The sequence below is a fragment of the Orcinus orca genome, chromosome 18, assembly GCF_937001465.1.
Source record: "Orcinus orca chromosome 18, mOrcOrc1.1, whole genome shotgun sequence".
Classification (NCBI taxonomy): domain Eukaryota; kingdom Metazoa; phylum Chordata; class Mammalia; order Artiodactyla; family Delphinidae; genus Orcinus; species Orcinus orca.
The window spans coordinates 57,130,502-57,154,109 of record NC_064576.1 but is presented as its reverse complement, the minus strand read 5'-3'; the positions used below and the strand labels follow the sequence as shown (position 1 = coordinate 57,154,109).

The 23,608-nt window shown below is 38.7% G+C and overlaps 1 protein-coding gene across 1 annotated transcript in view; it reads right to left on the bottom strand.

Annotated features, from left to right (window-relative positions):
• GTF2F2 (general transcription factor IIF subunit 2) overlaps positions 1-23,608 on the bottom strand; it is a 152,258-nt gene that overhangs the window by 113,413 nt on the left and 15,237 nt on the right. The window contains exons 3-4 of the mRNA XM_004274574.4: positions 13,648-13,666; positions 12,267-12,411 (exon numbers count right to left, since the gene is read on the bottom strand). Of these exons, the coding sequence (XP_004274622.1) occupies positions 12,267-12,411; positions 13,648-13,666 (164 nt within the window). The remainder of the gene's footprint in view (positions 1-12,266; positions 12,412-13,647; positions 13,667-23,608) is intronic.

Genomic DNA, 23,608 nt, shown 5'->3' with positions numbered 1-23,608 from the left:
CTGTGAGAACATAAACTTGTTGTGTAAGCCACTCCATCTGTGATATTTTGTTACAGCAGCCCTAGCAAACTAATACAATGTGATTTAATACCTGTGATTAAAAATTTTTGAACAAACTAAAAGATGTGGTTGGATTTTTAGAAAAATGTGTTTTCTCCTTCTGCTTTGCTTTGTTAATACAATTTGTACTGAAATATAACCTACGTTTAATAAAAGTATACAAATCATAAGTTTCCAGCTTTGATGACTTTTCACAAAGTGAACACATTCATGTAACCACCACTCATATCAAAACAGAAAACACTGGTAGCTGTGCTTTCTGAATTCATGGATTCAAAACTGAATTTTCTATACTAATTGCTTACATATCTTGAGTAACTTTGTTTCCTTCCTAATACAGATTGTTTTTTATCTTTCAAGCACAGGTCTTATTGGACACAACCAGTATTGTTTAGAAATACTGCAATATCAGAAACATTAAACTTCTTAAGGACTAACATGTTAAAAAGAAACCAACCAGAGTCATGGTTCCATCATTTTATCTATCTATCTATCTATCTATCTATCTATCTATCTATCTATCTATCTATCTATTCTTTTTTTAATGGGAAGAGACTGTGGTTATCTTTGTGAGACACACAGTCTGGTAAACTTATCACATAGGCTCCAATTAGTTTTTCTTTCTCCCACTTAATATCTTTTAACATTTTCTTCCAACAAGACTTCAAGCAAGTAAAGACTTTTGTGGAAAGTGAATGTCAGTTGAAGCAGTGATGCAGTTAATTTATTTGAATTACTTTTCATGAATCTTATAGTCTTGAAATGAAATTGTTTCCAACAAGTGATAGTTTTTTCAGCTATTGAGGAACCGTGTATTATTTTCCCCTTGCAACTGTCTTCCTGAGTAAATTATATTCTAATGGAAAAGTTCTACGGTTTTGAAGTAGTTATTTCAAAAAGCTGGAGAATACAGAGAAACTGCATAAATGAAAAACTAGATGCTGAAATCCAAAAAGATCAGAGGCAGTCTCTAAGAGAACTTTATTGGAATCATAACCACAGTTCATGGAGGGACTGGAGAAGTCCAGATGAAGAGAGGGGCAGGGATGAAAAAAGACAGGATTACCCTGGGGGACTGAGGGGAGACGGTGGTAAAAGCCCAGTGAAGGCAACAGCAGCGTGATCAGTCATCCTGATCACGGGTGCCAAGGTAATCCCTATAAAGACATCATTTTCACTTTCTGAATAAAGGTAGGGCTATAGTTTACTATCTCTATCTTGGTTTGTATTCCTCCAGAAGCTGACTGAGACAAGGTTTTAAAGTTCAGGTAGTTTATTTGTAAGGTGATCCCAGGAAACACTGGAAGAGGATTGGGGAAAAGAGACAGGAAGAAGAAAGAGCTGAGTCTAGAAAACGGGTACCAGTTGCATGCCACTGTGGACAACTGCAGAACAACTGCAGTTCTGCTGCAGAACTCTGCAAGACAGTGTAGGACGGGTGCCCCAGGTCACCCCACCTGAGGATTAAGGGAGCTGGGTATTTACCCACCAACTCCTTTCAGGTATTGGTTGAGGGCCGCTCCCAGAGTGAGGGTTAATACCCTGACATTTCTGACCCGTCCTCCAGGCCAGCAGAGGAGCTGGCAACAGAGAAAGCTCTCAGGCAGAGATACAGATACTGGGATTTAGAAGTTGGCCAGTGTGCACAGAAATGGCAAGGGCTGAGGGACTCTGGGAGGGCACTGAGAGCATCTAGGGCATGTAGGTCACAGTTCCTAAACCAGGGGAATCTGTCCCTAACTTGGAAATGTAAGAAACATCACCCTTCTCCTAGAAGATGCAGAAAAAGGACTGAGAACTGCTCTAAATCAACAGACATTTGCCTTTGCTAAACAGTAGAGGTGCTCTTCTCAAGAAATTGTTTAGCTATGATACATAACAAGTTACAAAGAAAAAATCTGCCAAATCCTCATAGTTATTAAGTTCTGCATAGTTATATAAAAGAAACCAAAGCTGTAAATGACCCTGGGTGGTGTGCTTTTTTTCTCTATGAGCAGAGAAGGCCACAACTTCCAATCATAAAATATTCTCCAGAAAGGCTCTTTTAAAGAGAAGAGAAAAAAATGTAAAAACAGTATGTCTGTAGAGTTTTCCCCTTCTTCTTTTGGAATAGCTAATGATACAATATAAGCAAGAAACTGAGGACTGATACACATACACATGGTTCTTACAATAAACTAAAAAACAGCTGAATTTCTTTTCAAACACAGTCTTTCAGAATACGCTGGCTCTCCAGCAATGTTTCACCTCTGGCCAGGCCACAGCTGTCTATGTCTAACAGCTGGTAAGAACATGTAAGAATAAGGTTTTATTTAAGAACTTAAAAATGTTTATTAAGTCATTTTGCATTAAAGACATATAATTGACATAACTTCCAAGAGGTTTATTTTAAACTTAAACTCAACTTAGATGAGATCGGTTTCTCTAGTCTTCTTGATCAATTTCTTTAATTTTCCAAACTGATATTCTAAATTGAGGTCTGTACACAAATTGTATATGTCCCTATTGTTTATATTGAGATAAACTAGTACTTCCCTACTCATAGTAACTATATTGAATTAAATAACATTTTTTAGTCCATTCATCATATAAATTCTTACACAGCTTCTATTTTATTGTTAACTTTTATTTTAAAAGCCCTCTACGCCTTTAGAGTTTGGTCATGTTGTGCTGACAACATTTTCTTCTTTCTAAATGTATCTATTTGTTAACTTTAATTTTATGCAATCTGAAAATAATCCATGACATTCGGTAAACACAGTTTAAGTATTTCCCTCTCCAACAGTGTTACCAATTTGACATCAGTGCCTTGGTACAGCAAATGATTTCCTATTCTGTCACTTCTTTGCCAGCCAAATTCCTGAGACAGTTCTGCAGAAAGATTGCTTCATGCCTTCACAGTAATACAAATGACTTGATGAACTGTATTTTCTCCAGTGGTGCCTTCGTAAGTGGACACTGTAAGCTGTTAAATTGCAAACCACTGTGATTTCAGATAAAGTTGAACCACAAATCAGAAAACAGAACGTAAAGAGGAAAAACAATCAAGAAACACTGGAGTCTGAGCATTAAACAGTTTCCGCTGACTACATCTATGATGATATTTTGGAATTAATGTTCATTTTCTTAGGTACCATAATGGTACTGTGGTTATGTATTTTTTAAAAAGGAATCCTTATGGAGACATGTACTAAGAATTTAAAGATGGAATGATATGCTGTGTGAGATAAAATAACCTTGTGAGGTACAAAGGGCAGTGGCTGGGCTACAGCTGAAGCAAGACTGACCAAATGTTGATCCTCTGAAGTTGGATGACAGGCACATGGAGTTTCACTATACTATTTCTCTACTTTTGTATATGCTTAAAATTTTTTCCACAACGAAAAGTTAAGCTGCAGGCCAGAAGGGAATAGCATGATATATTTAAAGCGATGAAAAGGAAAAACCTTTCATCACTTTAATTCTCTACCCAGCAAGGCTGTCATTCAGATTTGACAGAGAAATCAAAAGCTTTACAGACAAGCAAAAGCTAAGACAATTCAGCACCATCAAACCAGCTTTACAACAAATGCTAAAGGAACTGCTGTAGGTGGGAAACACAGAGGTGAGAACAAAAGAGTAAGGGAAGAAAAAAGACCTACAAAAACAAACCCAAAACAATTAAGAAAATTGCAATAGGAAAATATATATCGATAATTACCTTAAACGTAAATGGATTAAATGCTCCAACCAAAAGTTAAGCTGTCTCAAGAGCAGTCTCCTAAAAGCACAGAAATTTCTTCTGATACAACAAAAGGAAGAAAAAAGGCAGAAGGAGGATGGGAAGGGGAAGAACAGGAGGAGAAGAACAAAAACCAACTACTGGGGAGGTGAACAGGTTCTGGTCACTCCTGTTGGCTCCGTCAAAAAAAAAAAAAAGGCATTTTTATTTTATAACTTTAATCTGATCCGTAGTTATACCAAATAGCTTGTCCACTAAGAATAACAGCTTCTCTTACACTAGACAAGGGTTTCTCATCCTTGGCACTACTGACATTTGGGCTGGGTAATTCTGTGTTGCGAGGGGCTGTCCCTGTGCACAGCAGGATGTTTGGTGGCATCCCCAATCACCAGATGCCAGGAACATGCAGCCAGTGTGACAGTCAAAAACGTCTCTGGATGCTGCCAAAGCAGCCCCCAGGTGGAAACCACTGCACTAGATAATACATAAACACAAATACCCATCTGGAAAGAGGCAGGTTAAAAACATATTGATAATCTGCAGACAGACAATGATCAGACAGATTACTTTTGTTTCTGCAGGGCAAACCCAATAGGGAATTTACGAAGGAATTGAGGTTTAGAATAAGTGAAGCTATATATCATTTTGATAAAATCACAGTGATAGGCCTTACAGAGGCTTAGGAGACATAACGCAGCAGGGCAATGAGGGGTGCAAATATATATGAAAAAAGCAAAATACCTTTTTATAAAAGTAATTTGTTCTTTATCACTGACAGCACGTTAAAAAAGCTGGGTGGGGACAGTACACAGGGTTTATTGTAATATTCTACTTCAGTGTATGTTTGAAATGTTCCAAAATAAAAAGTTAATTTTTTTCCATTCTATTTCTCGCTTTCTTTTTTTTAATGGTGCCAATTACTCACAAAATTGATCTTGCACCTACACTCTGAAAACCACTAGAATGATGATTAAGGGCACAGGTCTACAAGCTGTATGTTGGTCAAATTATATCCTATGTAAACTCCATTTCTCCCATCAATAAAATAACAATAGTGCCTACCTCATAGGCTTGTTGTGTGAAATAAATAATTCCTGTAAATTGCTTAACATACTGAAAAAATAAGTGCTCAACAGGTTACCTACTTCTGTTTAGCTATCACTGCTTAATGACAAGAAAGACATAAACCTTAGTAAAAAGTTCCTTCAATTTTTCTAAACCAAATAGTTATAAGAATATAAAACGAGACACTATGTGTCACAGCAAATGTAACCAAGAATATAGTCCAACTATAATTCAAAGATACATGCACCCCTATGTTCACAAAAGCAGTATTCACAATAGCTAAGACATGGAGACAACCTAAATGTCCATCAACAGATGAATGGATAAAGATGATGTGGTACATATATACAATGGAATACTACTACCCACCATAAAAAAGAATGAAATAATGCCATTTGCAGCAACATGGATGGACTTAGAGATTATCGCAGTCAGTGAAATAGGTGAGACAGAGAAAGACAGATATCATATGATATCACTTATATGTGGAATCTAAAAATATAATACAAATGAACTTATTTACAAAACAGAAAGAGACTCAGAGACATAGAAAACAAATTTATGATTACCAAAAGGGAAAGGGGGTGAGGGAAAGACGGATTGGGAGTTTGGGGTTAGCAGATGCAAATCATTACATATAGAATTGATAAGCAACAAGGTCCTACTGTATAGCACAGGGATATTCAATATCCTGTGATAAACCTTAATGGAAAAGAATTTTAAAAGGAATGTATATATGTATAACTGAATCACTTTGCTGTACAGCAGAAATTAATGCAACATTATAAATCAACTATACTTCGGTTAAAAAAAAATCTCAGAGTCCCACTGCAATGGCAATTAGTAATATACAGATGGTGATAATTTATGCAACAGTATAATTCATGTAAAAGCAGTGATAAGAAAAAAATTCAAAAAAGAAAACAGCTGTAGTTTGAAAGCTATAAAGCACTCACAGATACACATAAAGCTTAATTCAAACCAACTGACTCTCAACAAACAGGGGAAATGCACCAAGCATTATTATAATGTGTCCAGTGGCTAACCAAGTGTCACATCACACAGCACTGAACTAATCTGATTAGCAAAGAGAAAGTAGAAGAATCATCTGTGCCAAAATAAAAATATAATGAGCAAGAAATAAAGTAGGGAACAAAGGAATTTAATATTCAATTTTGAACCTCAAGTGTCCTAAGAAAAAGAAGGAAGAAAATCTACCCTTTTGTCACTAACAAGCCATCTCACTTAAAAACATGCTAAAGAGTACCTTTAGAGTATTAGTAATTCTTAGGAGAAAATAAAGGAAAACAAACTACTTCAACACATATTTGCTTTAACAAGCCCATGTGCTATGTGCTCAGTCCTACAATAGACACTCTGGAGACAAGCATGAGCCACAGTCCCCTGCCCATAAGGTTTAATTCCGGGACAAAATGAGTAATACAAACGTTACTGCCACACAAGTCCAGATGAAGGAAGAATCAATCAAATCAAAAGGCTACAGCCATAAAGGGCAGAATGGTTATGACTGTAAAAGGCAAACAAATTCCTGCAGAGGAAAACAAGGGGAAAAGGAGAGGCAGCAGTGCCAGGAAGCTACTATGAGAGAGAAGGGATTCCAACAGATTGGACTAGAAGAGGGTAGAGAGGATGGGTGAAGTTTTCAGAGGATTTTGGATTAAGTGGTATCGAGAAATGTATATGTGTGATGTCTACTATGGGAATGACCAAGTGGGCAACTGACTGAATGTGAGAGTTAGAGGAGGCCAAGAACTATCATGGCCAAGAGAACAGAAGAATGATGTTATCACTGACAGAAATATGGATACATAGAGAATAAAGGAATGTAGAGTCAATTTGATTTCATAACTTCCAAGTTTCAGGTGATAAGAAATCCAAGTGGATTGTCTGTTAAGACAACTAAAGATGGGATGAACATCAGATGAGAAAATAGACCTTTGTCACTGCTGCCACACTGGTCCAAGTCTCTGTCATCTCTCCCTGGATTACTGCAATAGCCTCTAGCTGCTACCCTTGTCCTCATGGTCTCTTCTCAACTGGCCAGAGAGGGCCTTCAAAATGTAAGTCGGAGTATATCACTACACTGCTCAAAACCCCCCAGTGGCTCCCCATTTCACTCAGTAAAATCCGAAACCCTTATAATGGTTCACAAATCCCTTCATGATCTGCCACCGCCAACCCCCTTCCTCTCCAGCCTAATGGCCTCTTCCCCCTGCCCATCGATTCTGCCCACACTGACTTCCTTGCTTCTCCTAGAACATTCCAGGCTTGCTCCCACCTTAGGGCAAATGTGTTCCCTCTGCCTTGAAAACTCCTAGCTGGATAACTAACTCCACAAGGCTACCCTTTGCCTCTTTCAAGACTTAGTGCAAATCCCAGCTTCTCAACGAGCCCACATCTGACCACACTATTTAAAATTTCAAGCCCCACCCTCAACCTAGTACTCCTGATCCCACTTCCTGCTTTTTTCCCAGAGAACTTACCACCTTCTAGGCTGCAATACAATTTATTTATTATGTTTACTATTTGTTACTGTCTCCTCTTACTAAAATGTAAGCACTATGAAAGCTGAGATTTTGCTCACTGAAGTATCGCAGGCCTAAGTAAAAGAGGGCTTGCAAAAACTAGGTACAAATACCAATTTTTTAAATTAACAACAAGCTGCTAAAAAGGGGTCAAAGATAACGAAAACTGGGGCTTCTCTGGTGGCGCAGTGGTTAAGAATCCGCCTGCTAATGCAGGGGACACGGGTTTGAGCCCTGGTCCGGGAAGATCCCACATGCCGTGGAGCAACGAAGCCCGTGTGCCACAACTACTGACCCTGCGCTCTAGAGCCCATGAGCCACAACTACTGAGCCTGCAAGCCACAACTACTGAAGCCCATGTGCCTAGAGCCCATGCTCCACAACAAGAGGAGCCACCGCAATGAGAAGCCCACGCACCGCAACGAAGAGTAGCCCCTGCTCACCGCAACTAGAGAAAGCCCGCATGCAGCAACGAAGACCCAACGCAGCCAAAAATAAATAACTAAAATAAATAGATTAAAAAAAAAAGATAATGAAAACTTGAGCAAAAAAGTCACCTTGTCTCTATCAGCTCCAAGCCTGCCCATTTCTTCTAATACTTTCTAACTCAGTAATGGTCTCACCATTCAACCAGATTCTCAAGTCAAAGAAGCTTGGAAACCATCCTAGACTTCTCACTCTTCCAGTCCCTGCCCAGTCAATTCATCACCAAAAGCTGTCAAATTTCCTCTAATATCTCTAGAACAGGAGCCCTCTTTTCCACTGCCACTGTACCAGTACAAAGATTTTCATCTCTAAACTAGACTATGAAATCCACAACTGAGCTTTTTTGCTTTGATCTAACCAGGACCATTGAACGGATTTTAGATGATGACAGAGTATGACAGGTAGCAGAAAGCTAAGAGAAGAATAGGATACTTGAAGGTGAGAGAAATAAATTTTATCTTCACTTTCTTCCCTCCTATTGATGTGCACTTATTCATATATTTGAGGTCCAGTTCAAATATTTTCTCCACTTTTGAAGCCTCTCCCATTTCCTTCAGGCAAAGTACATACTCTTTTTTGTACATAACTCTAACAGAGCACTTTCTGTAGCAATTATTTTTTCACATATCAGTTGCCCAACTGGACAGGAGTCGAGTCTTATTCTAGCGTAGAGCCTAGCATCAAAAATATCTGTTGAACAACTTTTAGTCTAGAATTGGCAATTGTAAAATGAAAACATAAGTTTGAGCAAAGGTAGTCGTACAAAGGACAAAAGAAACAGAAGTTATCTGGTTACCAGAAAATAGTAGATAAAAATACTAAACTGAAGACCCAAGGAAAACAAAAAAAAAAGGCCAAACACATGAGGCTTTTCCATGTAGATGAGGGTAGAGAGATAAGCTAATAGAGATCCCCATGGAAATATTTAATAGAGAAAATAGATTATCTGGAATTTCACGGAGAAATCTGGAGGTGAAAGAAGGGCTAATCTAAATGGCCCTTAAAAATGAAACCCATTCTCTGAGATAGGAATGCTCAACTAGAAACAAATGAATTGTGTTCATCAAATGCTCATAAAATGCAGATTGTTTTAATTAAGGAGAAAACATTGTAAAACATATCATCAGGCCCCTCTAACCCCATCACCCCAAAGACACTCAAATATTTAGAATTCAACCATTAGAAAAACTGGCTCAAAAGAGGTCTCTCAAAAACCGACAAAAGTATGTTAACTGAGAAAATAAAGCTATTAAAATTAAACTCAACACACTGAACTTAAGTGAAGGTCTAATCTTTTCTTATAAAATTCTGTTTTATAGACCTGGGCACTAGTAAAAAGAAATAGAGAGCCCAGAAAAGCAATTTTTTTTAATAAGAAGGTACAGTTCTATGCTTGAGAGAAAAATGGAAAAATATTCAGGATAATGTCCGCCTCCATGTATATTTCAATGTAAAATAAATGGCTTGCTCATTGTAAGATGACTCAGTCACTTACACTTTGGCAGGTTCATGACAAACCAAGCTAATACTAGAGTGGTGGCTCTTTAGCTTTTTTGGGTCCCAGATCCCTCTGAGACCCCAATGAAAGCTAGGGTCCTGTCCTGCAGAAAAACATGCAGATATACACTTAGCTAGCATTTTAAACATGTCACAGCAGTCACAGAGTCCCTGTTGTCTATTTATGACTTCCTAGAGAGCCAAGGAACCCAGTTGTACAACTGATACCTTAATGAGTAGAAATAGCAAATGACGCAAGGCTCAGAAAAGGAAATGAACCGTTAACGATTCTAGAGCATTTTTCCTGGTCCTCCGGGCAATTAAAAACACTGAACATAAAAATCTCTTCTGGTTGAATTTTATCAAGTGATATACACCCAGATATAGGTAAAATGCATGCACACACCTTAAAATACATTTGAAACCTAAAATGTTTAAAAGTAAAATCTAATATTAATAATAGTAATAACAGCTAATAGTTACTGAGCATGTACTATATACCAAGTATTATTCAAAGTGTTTTAAATATATTCATATTTATGAACTAATGTAAATAACTATTATCCGTATTTCATAAATAAGGAAATTAAGGCCTAAAAAGGTGCAAAGAGAGTTAAGGAACAATGACATGAAACAGAAATGACTGAGATTAGGCAGCAAAGACCTCCCTTATAGTGTGCACCATCTAATAGCAACTTAGACCTGCACTTGTATTATCACAGTTCTACAAAGCAAGAACATATTGTACAAACTCCAGAAGAAGGATGACAATCTTGATCTTTTTCCATATTCCTGGCAAGATAATCCTTATAATACCATGTTCACTTTGGAGTACACTGTAACCAGAAATGTGAATACAAAATGTTCAAAAAGATCACAATGCTAACCAAAGGATTTACGAGATTAAAAATGAAAGATTAATTTTGAGGGTAACAAACCTTAGCTTTCTAAACCACTGTCCTCTGTATACGTACCAGCAATGAATCATGCTTTGGAAAAATGAGCAACTTGATAAGAGGTAAAAAAATCTGAAATAGGGCACCTTTTTCTACCAAGGAAGCTCAAGTTTCCCTACCTCAAGCTTTTTTCCAGACTGCTTCCTTTTTATCATATTGGTGCCAACACCTCTTCTACTCCAGGGACACACACAAAAGTAGAGAAAACCTCACAGGTTCAATAGGTCTTATTAAATCCCATCAGTTGCAAGACTAATTCAGATTCCTTGGATGTGCCTATGCTATGCCCTGCACAATGTAGCATACAATAAATATTTGTTGAATGGTTGAATCTTCTCCAGGAGAAAATGCATACGTTTAACATTTTCTACTTCCCATAATAATACACTACAAATTATTATGGTAACAGAATAATGTAATAATACAAATCTTTTACCTTACCATTTTTTAAATTCTACGTCCCAGGGGGAAAAAAAGACTAATTTTTTTGACATTAATTTATGCAGCTATTGGCAATCCAAGACACCACAAAAAATTTATCTGAGTACAGGTGACGCCTGAACAACATGGGTCTGAACTGCACAGGTCTACTTATATGTGGATTTTTCTCAATGGTAAATACTACAGTACTACACAATCTACAGTTGTTAAGTTTGAGCACAGAACCACAGATATGGAGGAAGCTTGGATACAGAGAGCCCCCGTAAATTACATGCGCATTTTCAACTCTGTGAGGGCTGCTGCCCTTAACCTTCCCATTTTTCAAGGATCAACTGTATACTCTATTTAAACAATAATGTTCTTAGCATATTATAATTTCTTACAGCTTTCTTTTTTTTTCTAACATCTTATCGGAGTATAACTGCTTTACAATGGTGTGTTAGTTTCTGCTTTATAACGAAGTGAATCAGCTATAAATATACATATATCCCCATATCTCCTCCCTCTTGCGTCTCCCTCCCACCCCCCCATCCCACCCCTCTAGGTGGTCACAAAGCACCGAGCTGATCTCCCTGTGCTATACGGCTGCTTCCCACTAGCTATCTATTTTACATTTGGTAGTATATGTAAGTCCATGCCACTCTCTCACTTCGTCCCAGCTTACCCTTCCCCCTCCCCGTGTCCTCAATCTTACAGCTTTCTTTGTAATGTTTAATGAAAATACAACAAAACCATGGATGTTTTTCTTTTAAACAACCAATAAACTTTCTGAATCAGGTAAGAGAAATTAGTTCTGTTAAAGTGAGGTGGCCTGCTGCTTTACTACTAATATGCTAAATTCAGTGAAGCTTAAAACCAAGAAACAATGCAAATAAACATATACTCTTACATATGCCACAAAAAAAGTTCCCTTTATACTTAATTCACAAACTGAAACACCTGCTCTGATTTACTGAACTGTTAAAACATCTGAGAGCAAACACACAAAAGTAAAAACTATACACAGTTTTCTTAGAAGTTGATACCAATGAAAAGAAATTAATTCCTATGCATTAAAAAGTATAGAAAGCATGCAAGAGCCAAAATATTCCCTCTATTTTGACTAAATATTCCCTAATATTCAGCAGTACTTTTTAAAACACAACTTATAGTTACTGAATATTAATTTACCAAAACAGGCAAGGATGACCTTATCTTGGCAAAACTCATAATACTGTTTCCTCAACATCCTAGAAGACAGCTTGATGCACCACACTCTTCCATCTGCTTTGTTCTATTTCTTCATGCCCCAAATGGAAATTAAACCCTTCCAGTAATAGCCAAAATTTCATCAGTCACAGGAAAGTACTTAGCGCAGAGAAGTAGTATATGAATAAGAGGTAGAAAGAACAACAGGTGGAACAGCCCTGGTAATGACCTTAGAGTATGTGCTGAGAGAGAAAATCTACACAACATGTACAGGAATTGCATTTAAATAATTCTCTTCCCACTTACCTGATGAGCTCTCAGTAAACACCGTTAATGTCTGTCCTCCAACACTTTGCAAGACAAATGGATGTTCTCTAGGAGCACTGACTGAAGCTGGTTTCCCGCCAATATCATGAATGTTTGCAAGATCCTCATTCAAAGTAAATGACACCTAGGAGACACATTAACCAGAGCTTATTACAATAGATTTCTGTATTCAAAGTATCTGTGCAGAAATTCTAACTATAAATCAAATACTTTTTTAATGTGAATCTTTTCCAGTCATTTTATTAAGCCTTTTTTAAAAACTTTATCAAAAAAATTTTAATAATTAGTCCTAATAGGAGAATCTATCCCCTTTTGTCAGAATAATGGGGCTAATCTACCATTATATAGACAGCTTTCAAATGTTTTCTCTGGTCTATGGCTGAAAAACTTCTATTTACACAATAGAAATAAATTTTTTTTCCTAAGGTGTCTGAGGTCAAGGAAGAAACCATGTCTTGTTATATTTATACCCCTAAATAAATTAGATAAGTATTAGGTGGATGGATGGATGGATAGATTGACAGATAGATAGACAGATAGATAGACAGACAGACAGATCTATCCATCCATTCATCCATTCATCCATCCATCTCCTAGCAAAATGCCTGGCACACAGAAGGAAAACAGTGTTTGCTGAATGACTGAACATTTTAAAAGTATTAAGAAAGCGACTGTACTTGAAGCAGGGGGAAGTGAGCTATTTACTCAGGAAGCTTAAACACTCCCATAAGCAGAGGATGTCTTTCTTTTTAGATCCAGTAGCTGTATGAGTACACGGTGCTGTTTTACTTTTGAATATTTCAACAAATACAACTAAATATTCGTAAGGATAACTCAATATTGAGGTTTAGAATAAAAAGACACAGTAGGTGTTCTTTCAAAATGATTTTTACCATATCTCCCCGAATTTTACATCAAAGGGATTTATAAACTTAACATACTGATCTCTTAACCACGTAGAAAGATTATGAAGTATTATTAAATGTCTCTCTACTATGCGAAAGGTACTGCAAATTATGTCCTGGACTTAATGGGTCAAAATCTAAAGCCTTCAAAAATCCAAATCAAATGCATTTGCCAACCTGAAATAATGTTTAAAGTATTACTGAAACAATACTAACTTTCATAGTACCAGAGAGGGGATATTTAGGTCAAAGGAGAAAAATGCTAAGCATGAACAACTAGAAAGGAGCCTATTCATTCACACAAGAGTGGCGTTTATACTAGTATGTGTTCCTGACCAGCCACCAGCTTCATGTGGAGTTTTCCAGAATGCAAACACTACCCTCTCTTTACTATTACTAAGGCATAGTAAAATAATCTAATGTTTTAAATAAAATTTCCATAGAAGTAATCTTACCTCGGTCCTTCCTTGATTTCTGAAAGAGAGGAAAGAAAAAATTTTCAATTATTTAATTTCATATTTTTTTCAAATGTAAGCTAAAAACTAAAAGAAATAATGCCACTTCATATTTACATAAAAATATTACATTTACAGAGATTAACTAATATTTATCCTTGGCTCTCCTAAACTATTGTATTTGTAATCCTATAGGAAAAACAAATACACATTAATCCCACATGAGTATTTTAGATATTATGAGTTTGTGTCTCTTAACACTATTACAACCTGACCTAATAATATTTTATGCAAATAATGATCTTATTACAATTCTTATTTTAATTTCTGAGTATTTTAATTTATTATTTATTTATTATTTTTGGCTGCGTTGGGTCTTCGTTGCTGCATGCGGGCTTTCTCTAGTTGCGGCGAGCGGGGGCTACTCTTCATTGCGGTGTGTGGGCTTCTCATTGCGGTGGCTTCTCTTGCTGCGGAGCACGGCTCTAGGCATGCTGGCTTTAGTAGTTGTGGCACACGAGCTTAGCAGTTGTGGCTTGTGGGCTCTAGAGCACAGGCTCAGGAGTTGTGGCGCACGGGCTTAGCTGCTCCACGGCATGTGGGATCTTCCTGGACCAGGGCTCGAACCCGTGTCCCCTGCATTCACAGGCGGATTCTTAACCACTGCGCCACCAGAGTAGCCCTCTGAGTATTTTTAGCATTCAGCAGCATGTGAATGGCATATTTAATACCAGATATATAGAACTTCAACAAATTTTACTATTTATTTTGTCTAGCTGAAGAAGTTTCACTTACCTAACAAAATCTTAAAGATCAAAAATTATTTTTAAATTATAAGCAATTTTCTCTGCTATAAAAATAATATATGCCCATGTAGAAATAATTTTATTACAGACAAGCCAAAAGTTTTAAATTAGCCAAGATTCTACTGTTAACATCTACTGCTATCCCCAGTAAATATCCTTCCATACGATTTTTAATTTATTTGAATTACATTTTTTAATTTTTCTTTTTCTTTTTTTTAATAAATATAGGATCAATGTACACCCTAATAATAGCCTAATTAAAAAAAAATCATGTATTAAATACCTGCAAAGTACTGAGTGGAAGGCCCCTATCCCCAGCCAGCAGAAGATATAAAAGCTAAATCCAGGGGCTTCCTGGCGCAGTGGTTGAGAGTCCGCCTGCCAATGCAGGAGACACGGGTTCGCGCCCTGGTCCGGGAAGACCCCACACGCCGCGGAGCGGCTGGGCCCGTGAGCCATGACCACAGAGCCTGTGCTCCACAACAGGAGAGGCCACAACAGTGAGAGGCCCGCATACCGCAAAAAAAAAAAAAAAAGCTAAATCCATAACTATAAAGTGAGATAAATTTTAATTTTAATTAAGAGAGCCACAATGTGCTAGGATTAGGTAGGAGTACACCACTTCTTCCATTTTAAGAGTTAAGGACTGGCTCAACAAGAGGCAGCTTTTGAGCTATAGTATCAAACGTAAAACAGATAGCTAGTGGGAAGCAGCCGCATAGCACAGGGAGATCAGCTCGGTGCTTTGTGACCACCTAAAGGGGTGGGATACCTAGGGTGGGAGGGAGGGAGACGCAAGAGGGAAGAGGTATGGGAACATATGTATATGTATAACTGATTCACTTTGTTATAAAGCAGAAACTAACACACCATTGTAAAGCAATTATACTCCAATAAAGATGTTAAAAAAAAAAAAAAAGTAAATAGCTAAGTGGGACTTTCCTGGCGGTCGAGTGGTTAAGACTCTGCACTTCCACTGCAGGGGATGCAGGTTTGATCCCAGGTCGGGGGAACTAAGATCCTGCATGCTTCGTGACAGGGCCAAAAAAAAAAGCAAAGTCAATTGCTAAGCAAAGCCAGGAAAATGTGATCAGATTTGGCTCGGGGGGAAAGTACAAAATAAAGAATAGTAGGAGATGAACTATAAAGGAGAAATGGAGCCAGACCATATAAGATCTTGAATATCACAGCACAGAGCATGGACTTCACTCTTTAGGCAATGGAGAGCTACAAGCATTGTTTGAACCAAAGTATAACAAGTACAAAGACATGTTCCAAGAAACTGACATCAGAAAATATACATAGAATGGATATGAAGACCAGTTAGAAAACTACTAGTTCTCCATAACACCCGGCTGAGTTCCAACCTGTCTTCCTTCAGTGGTTCAGTCATTCACTGTCATTAAGTGTCTGCTATACATCCACTAGGCACTGTGACAAGTGCATGGTATAGTATGAGTATAGGTCTTTATCCTCAAGAAGGTCCCAGTCTAATGAAAAAAAAACAGCTCCAATCCATGAACAACTACAAACAGGACAATAACTTCAAGACAGAGGTATAACAAACTGTCATGGAAATGCAGATATGAAAGCTAGGAAAAGATGAACTGAGTGGGGGATGAGATCAACAACAAGTGGCCATTCCAGGCTAAGAGAAGAATCCAACTAAACACCAGAAATGAGAAAGTATCCAGCACAGTCCTTCTAACATCAGTGAACGGTAGGTTGGAGTCAAGCGGTAAAGAGCCTTTTAGGCCAGACTAAGGATTCCAGATTCTTACAGAGATTTGTTTACTGTAGGAATTCCCAGTCTTTCATACATTAAAATACAATGTCAATCTTCTTTTTGTTGGGGAAGTACCTAGAAGAGAGGTGAAAAAAGTTTAAGATTTCACATAAAAATAATGAATTTCCAGCTTCTCTTACAAGACCGGAAGATCTGGCAACAATGTGCTCCCAATTCAGCATGACAACAGTCCCCTCAACATGCAGACAGTCAGGCACTGAATTCACTACAGTCCCTTCCCTATCTCTCCAGAACTTTCCTTGTAGAGGAATTGAATTTAGCTACCCTAAGAGAGAGGCACTGTAGGCAAAGCAAAGGGAAAGACACAGAAGGCACTCACGTAATGTTTACTGAATTGAACTGAGGTTAATGCAGAAACGCATATAAAAAGTAATGAAGGCCTGAACCAGACAGCTGTAGAATTCAAGGAGGAGTGTGGCCATCATCAAAAAATCTAGAAACAATAAATGCTGGAGAGGGTGTGGAGAAAAGGGAACACTCTTGCACTGCTGGTGGGAATGTGAATTGGTACAGCCACTATGGAGAACAGTATGGAGGTTCCTTAAAAAACTACAAATAGAATTACCATATGACCCAGCAATCCCACTACTGGGCATATACCCTGAGAAAACCATAATTCAAAAAGAGTCATGTACCAAAATGTTCATTGCAGCTCTATTTACAATAGCCAGGACATGGAAGCAACCTAAGTGTCCATTGACAGATGAATGGATAAAGAAGATGTGGCACATATATACAATGGAATATTACTCAGCCATAAAAAGAAACGAAATTGAGTTATTTGTAGTGAGGTGGATGGACCTAGAGTCTGTCATACAGAGTGAAGTAAGTCAGAAAGAGAAAAACAAATACCATATGCTAACACATATATATGGAATTTAAGAAAAAAAAATGTCATGAAGAACCTAGGGTTAAGACAGGAATAAAGACACAGACCTACTAGAGAATGGACTTGAGGATATGGGGAGGGGGAAGGGTAAGCTGTGACAAAGCGAGAGAGAGGCATGGACATATATACACTACCAAAAGTAAGGTAGAGAGCTAGTGGGAAGCAGCCGCATAGCACAGGGAGACCAGCTCAGTGCTTTGTGACCGCCTGGAGGGGTGGGATAGGGAGGGTGGGAGGGAGGGAGACGCAAGAGGGAAGAGATATGGGAACATATGTATATGTATAACTGATTCACTTTGTTATAAAGCAGAAACTAACACACCATTGTAAAGCAATTATACTCCAATACAGATGTAAAAAAAAAAAAAACCACTGATAGAAGAGGAAATGACTGAAAGTGGGCAGCAAAGGAAAAAGGATGGATTAAAGATCATGCTGCCATTTCCCGTCAGTGACTAGAAATCACCCAGATGCAATTAGGGAACACAGGAGGGGAGGTCAACTTCCTTTTCATATACAGTTGACCCTTGAACAATGCAGGGGTTAGGGCAGACGACACCCTCTATGTTCATGGTTCCACATCCATGGATTCAACCAACAGCAAACGTGTGGAACTGTAGCATATACTGACTGAAAAAAACCCATGTAATCAGTGGACCTGTGCAGTTCAAACTCTTATTGTTCAAGGGACAACTGTATATATTATAATAGCACCTTAGTTGGAATGATAAGAGATTGATCAACTCTGGATGAGTTAATTTTCTAGAATAAATATTAACCCTTGAAAACTTAAAATTTATTTTAAAAGGATTATGTATTGCTTTGTCTTGGTATATGAATGTATGAAGTATACATGACCTTTTGTCATTCTACATTACAACTAAAATATACCCTTCCCATGATGATCTGTGGTCAAAGTTATAAACATCCACTATTGTAAAACACAGTAATGGCTTCAGAAATGGATGAAGTAAACACCTGGCCCACCCTTTCACTGAAAGTCTCATAATGTTTCTCGTTACTCTGAGTCTGTTTCTCAATACTCCACAGATACTTCTTTAGACCCCAACCTCGTTCCTCTTGCCTTTTTAAAAAAAATTAATGTCTTTCCTTTCTCTTACACTCTTAAAATACATCTTAGATTTGACACCAATGGGGCCAGACTTTTCACTAATCACTGATAACCAATAAATCACCTGCTTCTTCAGGATAAGAAAACCAACCAAATAATAATAATAATAACCCTGTGCTCCCACAGGATTTTTTGTGGGTTTTGTTTTGTTTCATTTTGAATTCCTATTCATATGTCCCCTTCTTGAACAATATAGCTCAAAAACCAATAGGGGAGGCCAAGCAAGGTAGGCATCTGCAGAGTGGGTTGAGCAGAGCAGTCATAGCCCAAGTGGAAAGGAAGCGCCTGGGGTAGAGAGGGCAGGCCGGGGCAAGGTGCCAGAGCCCATGGGGTAAAGGAGGGCACCCCATAACGGAACAGCTCAACAAGAAATGGGTCAGAGCCTAGTGAGGCGAGGGCATCCACATGGAAGGACAGACTGAAACAGGCTATTGGAGCCCTAGCAGGGTAAGGAGGCATGCCTTTGAGGAGAGGGCAGCCTCACAACAGGGGGTGGAAGCCTAGAAGGGCTGAGGAGAGCAGCCCTGTGGAGGGCAGCAAAGGTTAACAACAGCCTAACAAGGGTTGCTATAGCGCAAGGAGGGTGAGGAGGGCAATCACCAATGCGGGGAGAAGTGGGGGACTCTGAACAAGTAAGAACAAAGGCCTGAACAAATAAGTGAATATATTAAGAATAACAGGAACCAGGTTCCTCGCTTTCAGAAAAGAGGTACGAATATGAAAAGGGAGGAAACTAGAACACACCCTGTAGTGCTGAACTGGAGCTGGGTATTGGTATAAATTCATGATCTTCAACACATGTAAATATAAAAATAAATGCAGACCTAGAGGTATGTGTGTGTACATATACAGCCACTTAGAGGGCCTGGGAGCAGCCATGAGCACCTGTGGTATCCAGAGCTTAGTTTCCAAATCCCATTTTCCTCTAGAGGAAACCAAGCCTCTTTGGAGAAATGACTGACTCTAGGGCTCAGACAGAAATGTACAAGATGAGTCTAAAACATCTTTCCTTAACAAAAAGTAAGTACTCAAAGAATGATGAAGACATGCCCAAAGTCTATGGACTTACACTACTGAACTGTACACTTAAAAATGGTTAAGGTGGTAAATTTTATATGTATTCTTTACCACAATAAAGAAAACAAAGATCATGAGTGCCAGCTAGAAGGAGCTTTCATTGGCTAAACTTTGGACAATTTGAACATCAGAATAAATGATGATAAATTGAATCTCTCAGTGTCTTTCTGTAAGGGCAGCACCAAGAACTGAACATAATGCTTGCACTGTGAACTAACCGGCAGAGGAAACAGTAGGATTATTATTCCACTTTGTTTTGATCAGCAATGTGTATCTGTGCCTATGTGTGTGTATTATATACGTATATGTGTGTATATATATATGTGCATTGATATACATATATGTTTTGCCACACTGCCCTTCAGAAAGTTTGTACTGATTTAAACTCCTATCAACAGCATAACACTGTTCTAAACTTAGTCAATTTTTATAACAAAAAATTATCTCATTGATGTTTTTTATTTGCATATTTTCTATTATTAGTGGGCCCCGATATGACCTTGGAAGTTAAGTGTGTTTAGAAATAAAACAAGAAATTAAACGTCTCTGAAAGAAGCTGTATTAGTACAAACTGTATGACTGTGAGTAAAATAGGACATATATCAAACATTTTGAAAACTGAAGTTTGCTGAGGCAGGATGGTAATGTAGAAAGGCTGGTTTTAAAATTAAACAAACTAAAGCAAAACTATAAACCAATTAAAATACAGTACACATCAGATGTCCAAAGGTATAAGAATAGTCCAAGTACAGTGATTTAGGGACATGGCATGAATTGCTTGACGAAAATGGCCCAAATGTTACCAACTGTTAAGAGAAGCTGTTACTCTCATCTTATTCTGGACTCTCCTTTTTTCAGGTATTGAAAGAACCAAATTTGGGAAGAGCTGCATTCCCAGCAGCATGTGTTCCCCTCCCCTCTGCCTCTCTTGATTCCTTTACTCCACAGTGCCTGTCTCTGCTGGAATCAGCGTCCACACCATGTATTTCTCCCTAGCTTCTGGCCTACTGCACAGCAAGCTGGTGTTGCTGCTTAACTCTGGGAGAGCTGACAGGGAGGGGAGGCGCCAGACATGATGCAGGGTCTACTGCCTGTGCTCTGTGGGGTGTGGGGCATGACAGCAGGTGAACACTTACGGAGTATTTTACATGCACTTAGCCTATGAGGTATTAATACCATCTCCTTTTCACAGATGAGGAAACAGAGAGGGTAATAAGCAACTTCCCCAAAGTCACACAGCTGGTAAATGACAAGGCCCGGATAAAGCCCAGAGCTGACTGACTCCTGAGTCCATACTCATTATCGGTATACCACACTGCCTTTTTAAAACCTTAGGTATTTTTCATTTTTTACCCAAATATACGTTTTTTCAACCACACAGATAACCCACCAAATGGTTAATCTGCCTCTAAGGATCAATAGTTGATCATAGGGCTTCCCTGGTGGCGCAGTGGTTGAGAGTCTGCCTGCCGATGCAGGGGACGCGGGTTCGTGCCCTGGTCCGGGAAGATCCCACGTGCCGCGGAGTGGCTGGGCCCGTGAGCCATGGCCGCTGAGCCTGCGCGTCCGGAGCCTGTGCTCCGCAACGGGAGAGGCCACAACAGTGAGAGGTCCGCGTACCGCAAAAAAAAAAAAAAAAAAAAAAAAAAAAAGTTGATCATACATCTTCTAGTCTTTAAAAATACTTGAAGACAGTTTCACTGGTTTGCCCTAAGTCTTCTCTTATTAAACAGCCATCGTGCCTTCAAACGTTCCTCACAGGAAATTGATTTTAGTTTTCTCATTGTCCTCGTCTCACTCCACTGAATGAACTTATTTGTCCATGTCTCTAAGTGCAGCACTAAAAACTGAACACAGTGTTTGCTCTGGAAGCTCACTGGCAAAGAAGAGTGGGGTTATCATCCCACTTCATTCTCAACAACAATCATCTATCAATGGAGCCTTCTGTTTATAGCCACAAAACCTTAATGAGTTATATTTAGCTGAAATTAAAGTATTGATAACTTAGTCACAGGCACTGCTAAGCCACTCCTTGCTCATCCTACACTTGTTTAATAGTGAATCTAGTAATCAGTAAGAAGAATGAAAACTAAGTAAATTAGAAACATAACTAAGATAGCCAGTAGACCTACTCTAGAACAAGCTGTTTTCAAGCATTTCCATAGCAATCTTAGGATACCAACTACTAAAAATCTGTTCCCACCATTAAAAGCATCTAGCTCTTCTACACGGCAAGATTATATTTCATGTTAGGTAGAAAATCTGCTAGATTTTTTATTTACATATAAAATACACACACACACATCTGTTAATATTAAGGGCAAACATACAGTTTATTGCCAAAACCAGGACACTCTGGAGAGTGAAAGAGGAGACACTATTAATAATTACACAGGAAAAATATGTAAACCAGCGCTGTAACACATGTAAACTGGTCACGACCTAGGGATACGGCCTCCCTATGCATATTAGATGTAACTATGTAAAACATCTGCTTTAAACTAAGGACAAGCTTGAAATTTTCTTCCAAACAAAGGATGATCAAGAAAAGGTGATCACAGCACACCCACTACTGTTTATTTAGCATGCTATCTTTAATATTTACCTTAGGGATGAAAGCAGTACTTAGCGCTTACATAGGTTTCCCTAGAGCTTGGCTCCTTTAACTCTGTTTCCCATATCAGCTCCCTCCCCCCCACACCAAAAGATTTTACATTCCTCAACTAGGTATTTTCTTCACACAGAGGTTTTCAGGAATGCAATATTCATGGTAGGGAAAGGTAGCGAATCTAAACTCAGAAGACTGAGTATCTGTCCAAAGTCTCACTGATAGTAAGTGACAGAGCTGGCACTGGAACCTGTTGGAGTTTTCTTACCACTCAAAGGACTGAATTTAAGCCCAGTTCTGCTATGAAACGTGTAGCTGTTTCTTAAGAAAAGAAGATGTTACTTCTCTCTACCTAACATTAGAACTTTGGATATAAAAGCATGCCCATTTCCAATAAATATCTTGTGAAAACAAAAGGAAGAATTAAAAGATCTGTCTGAAACAAATGCAAGTAAGATAAAGAACAAAAATATTGATATTTAGGGCATAAACCATGAAAGTGTCAAAGCTTCTTACTTTAAAGACATGACATCATCCAAGAACACAGGATTGCTCCTCCAAAGAACAAAACCCAGAGGGTGTCCAAATAACATTTAGAAATTGAGAAGATGAGAAGGAGCCAGCAAGAGAGTGATGTCTCAGAAGTGAGGTGAAAAAAAGGGTTTGAGGGTAGAAGTGATCAACTATGTCAAATTCTGTTGAAGGTCAATTGAGAAGAGCTGCTAGTTGACTCTTAGATTTAACAATGTGGATGTGGTAGGGGCTTCCCTGGTGACGCAGGGGTTAAGAATCCGCCTGCCAACGCAGGGGACACGGGTTTGAGCCCTGGTCTGGGAAGGTCCCACATGTCGCAGAGCAACTAAGCCCGTGTGCCACAACTACGGAGTCTGCGCTCTAGAGTCCAAGTGCCACAACTACTGAGCCCACGTGCCACAACTACTGAAGCCCGCGCGCCTAGAGCCCGTGCTCCACAGCAAGAGAAGCCAATGCAATAAGAAGCCTGCGCATCACAGTGAAGAGTAGCCCCTGCTCTCCGCAACTAGAGAAAGCCCGCGCACAGCAACGAAGACTCAACATAGCCAAAAATAAAATAAAATAAATTTTTTTAAAAACTTAAAAAAAAAATGTGGATGTGGTACATTGTAAAAAAAAAAAAAATTTTAGGACTACAAATTATTTGCCTCAAATCCCATCAAGAGGTAGAGTCTACTGCAAGTTACATTTACATTTGGCAAACATGATGCAAGCACAGCTTGCAAAGCACTTGTGTAGTGGGGCTTCCCTCTCTCTTGCTACTAGGAACTCTTTCACCACCATGTGAAGAAGCACGCTGGAGATGAAAAACACGTGGCAACTGCCCCAGTTGACAGCAAGCCAACCACCGGACACATAAATGAGGCCATTCTAGCCAGGAAGACCAGCCAGGTCAGCCTCAACCAGAACTGTCTAGAACGGCCCCATAGAATTATAAGCTAATAAAATGGTTTTGTTCTAAGCCACTAAACTTTGGGGTAGTTTGTTATGAAACAAAAACTCAGTGATTAAGAGGTGGATATTGGTGGTATACAAGAGCCATTTGAATGGAGTAGTGGGCATGGAAATCTGATTAGAGCCGGATTAAGAACGAATGGACAGTAAGAGG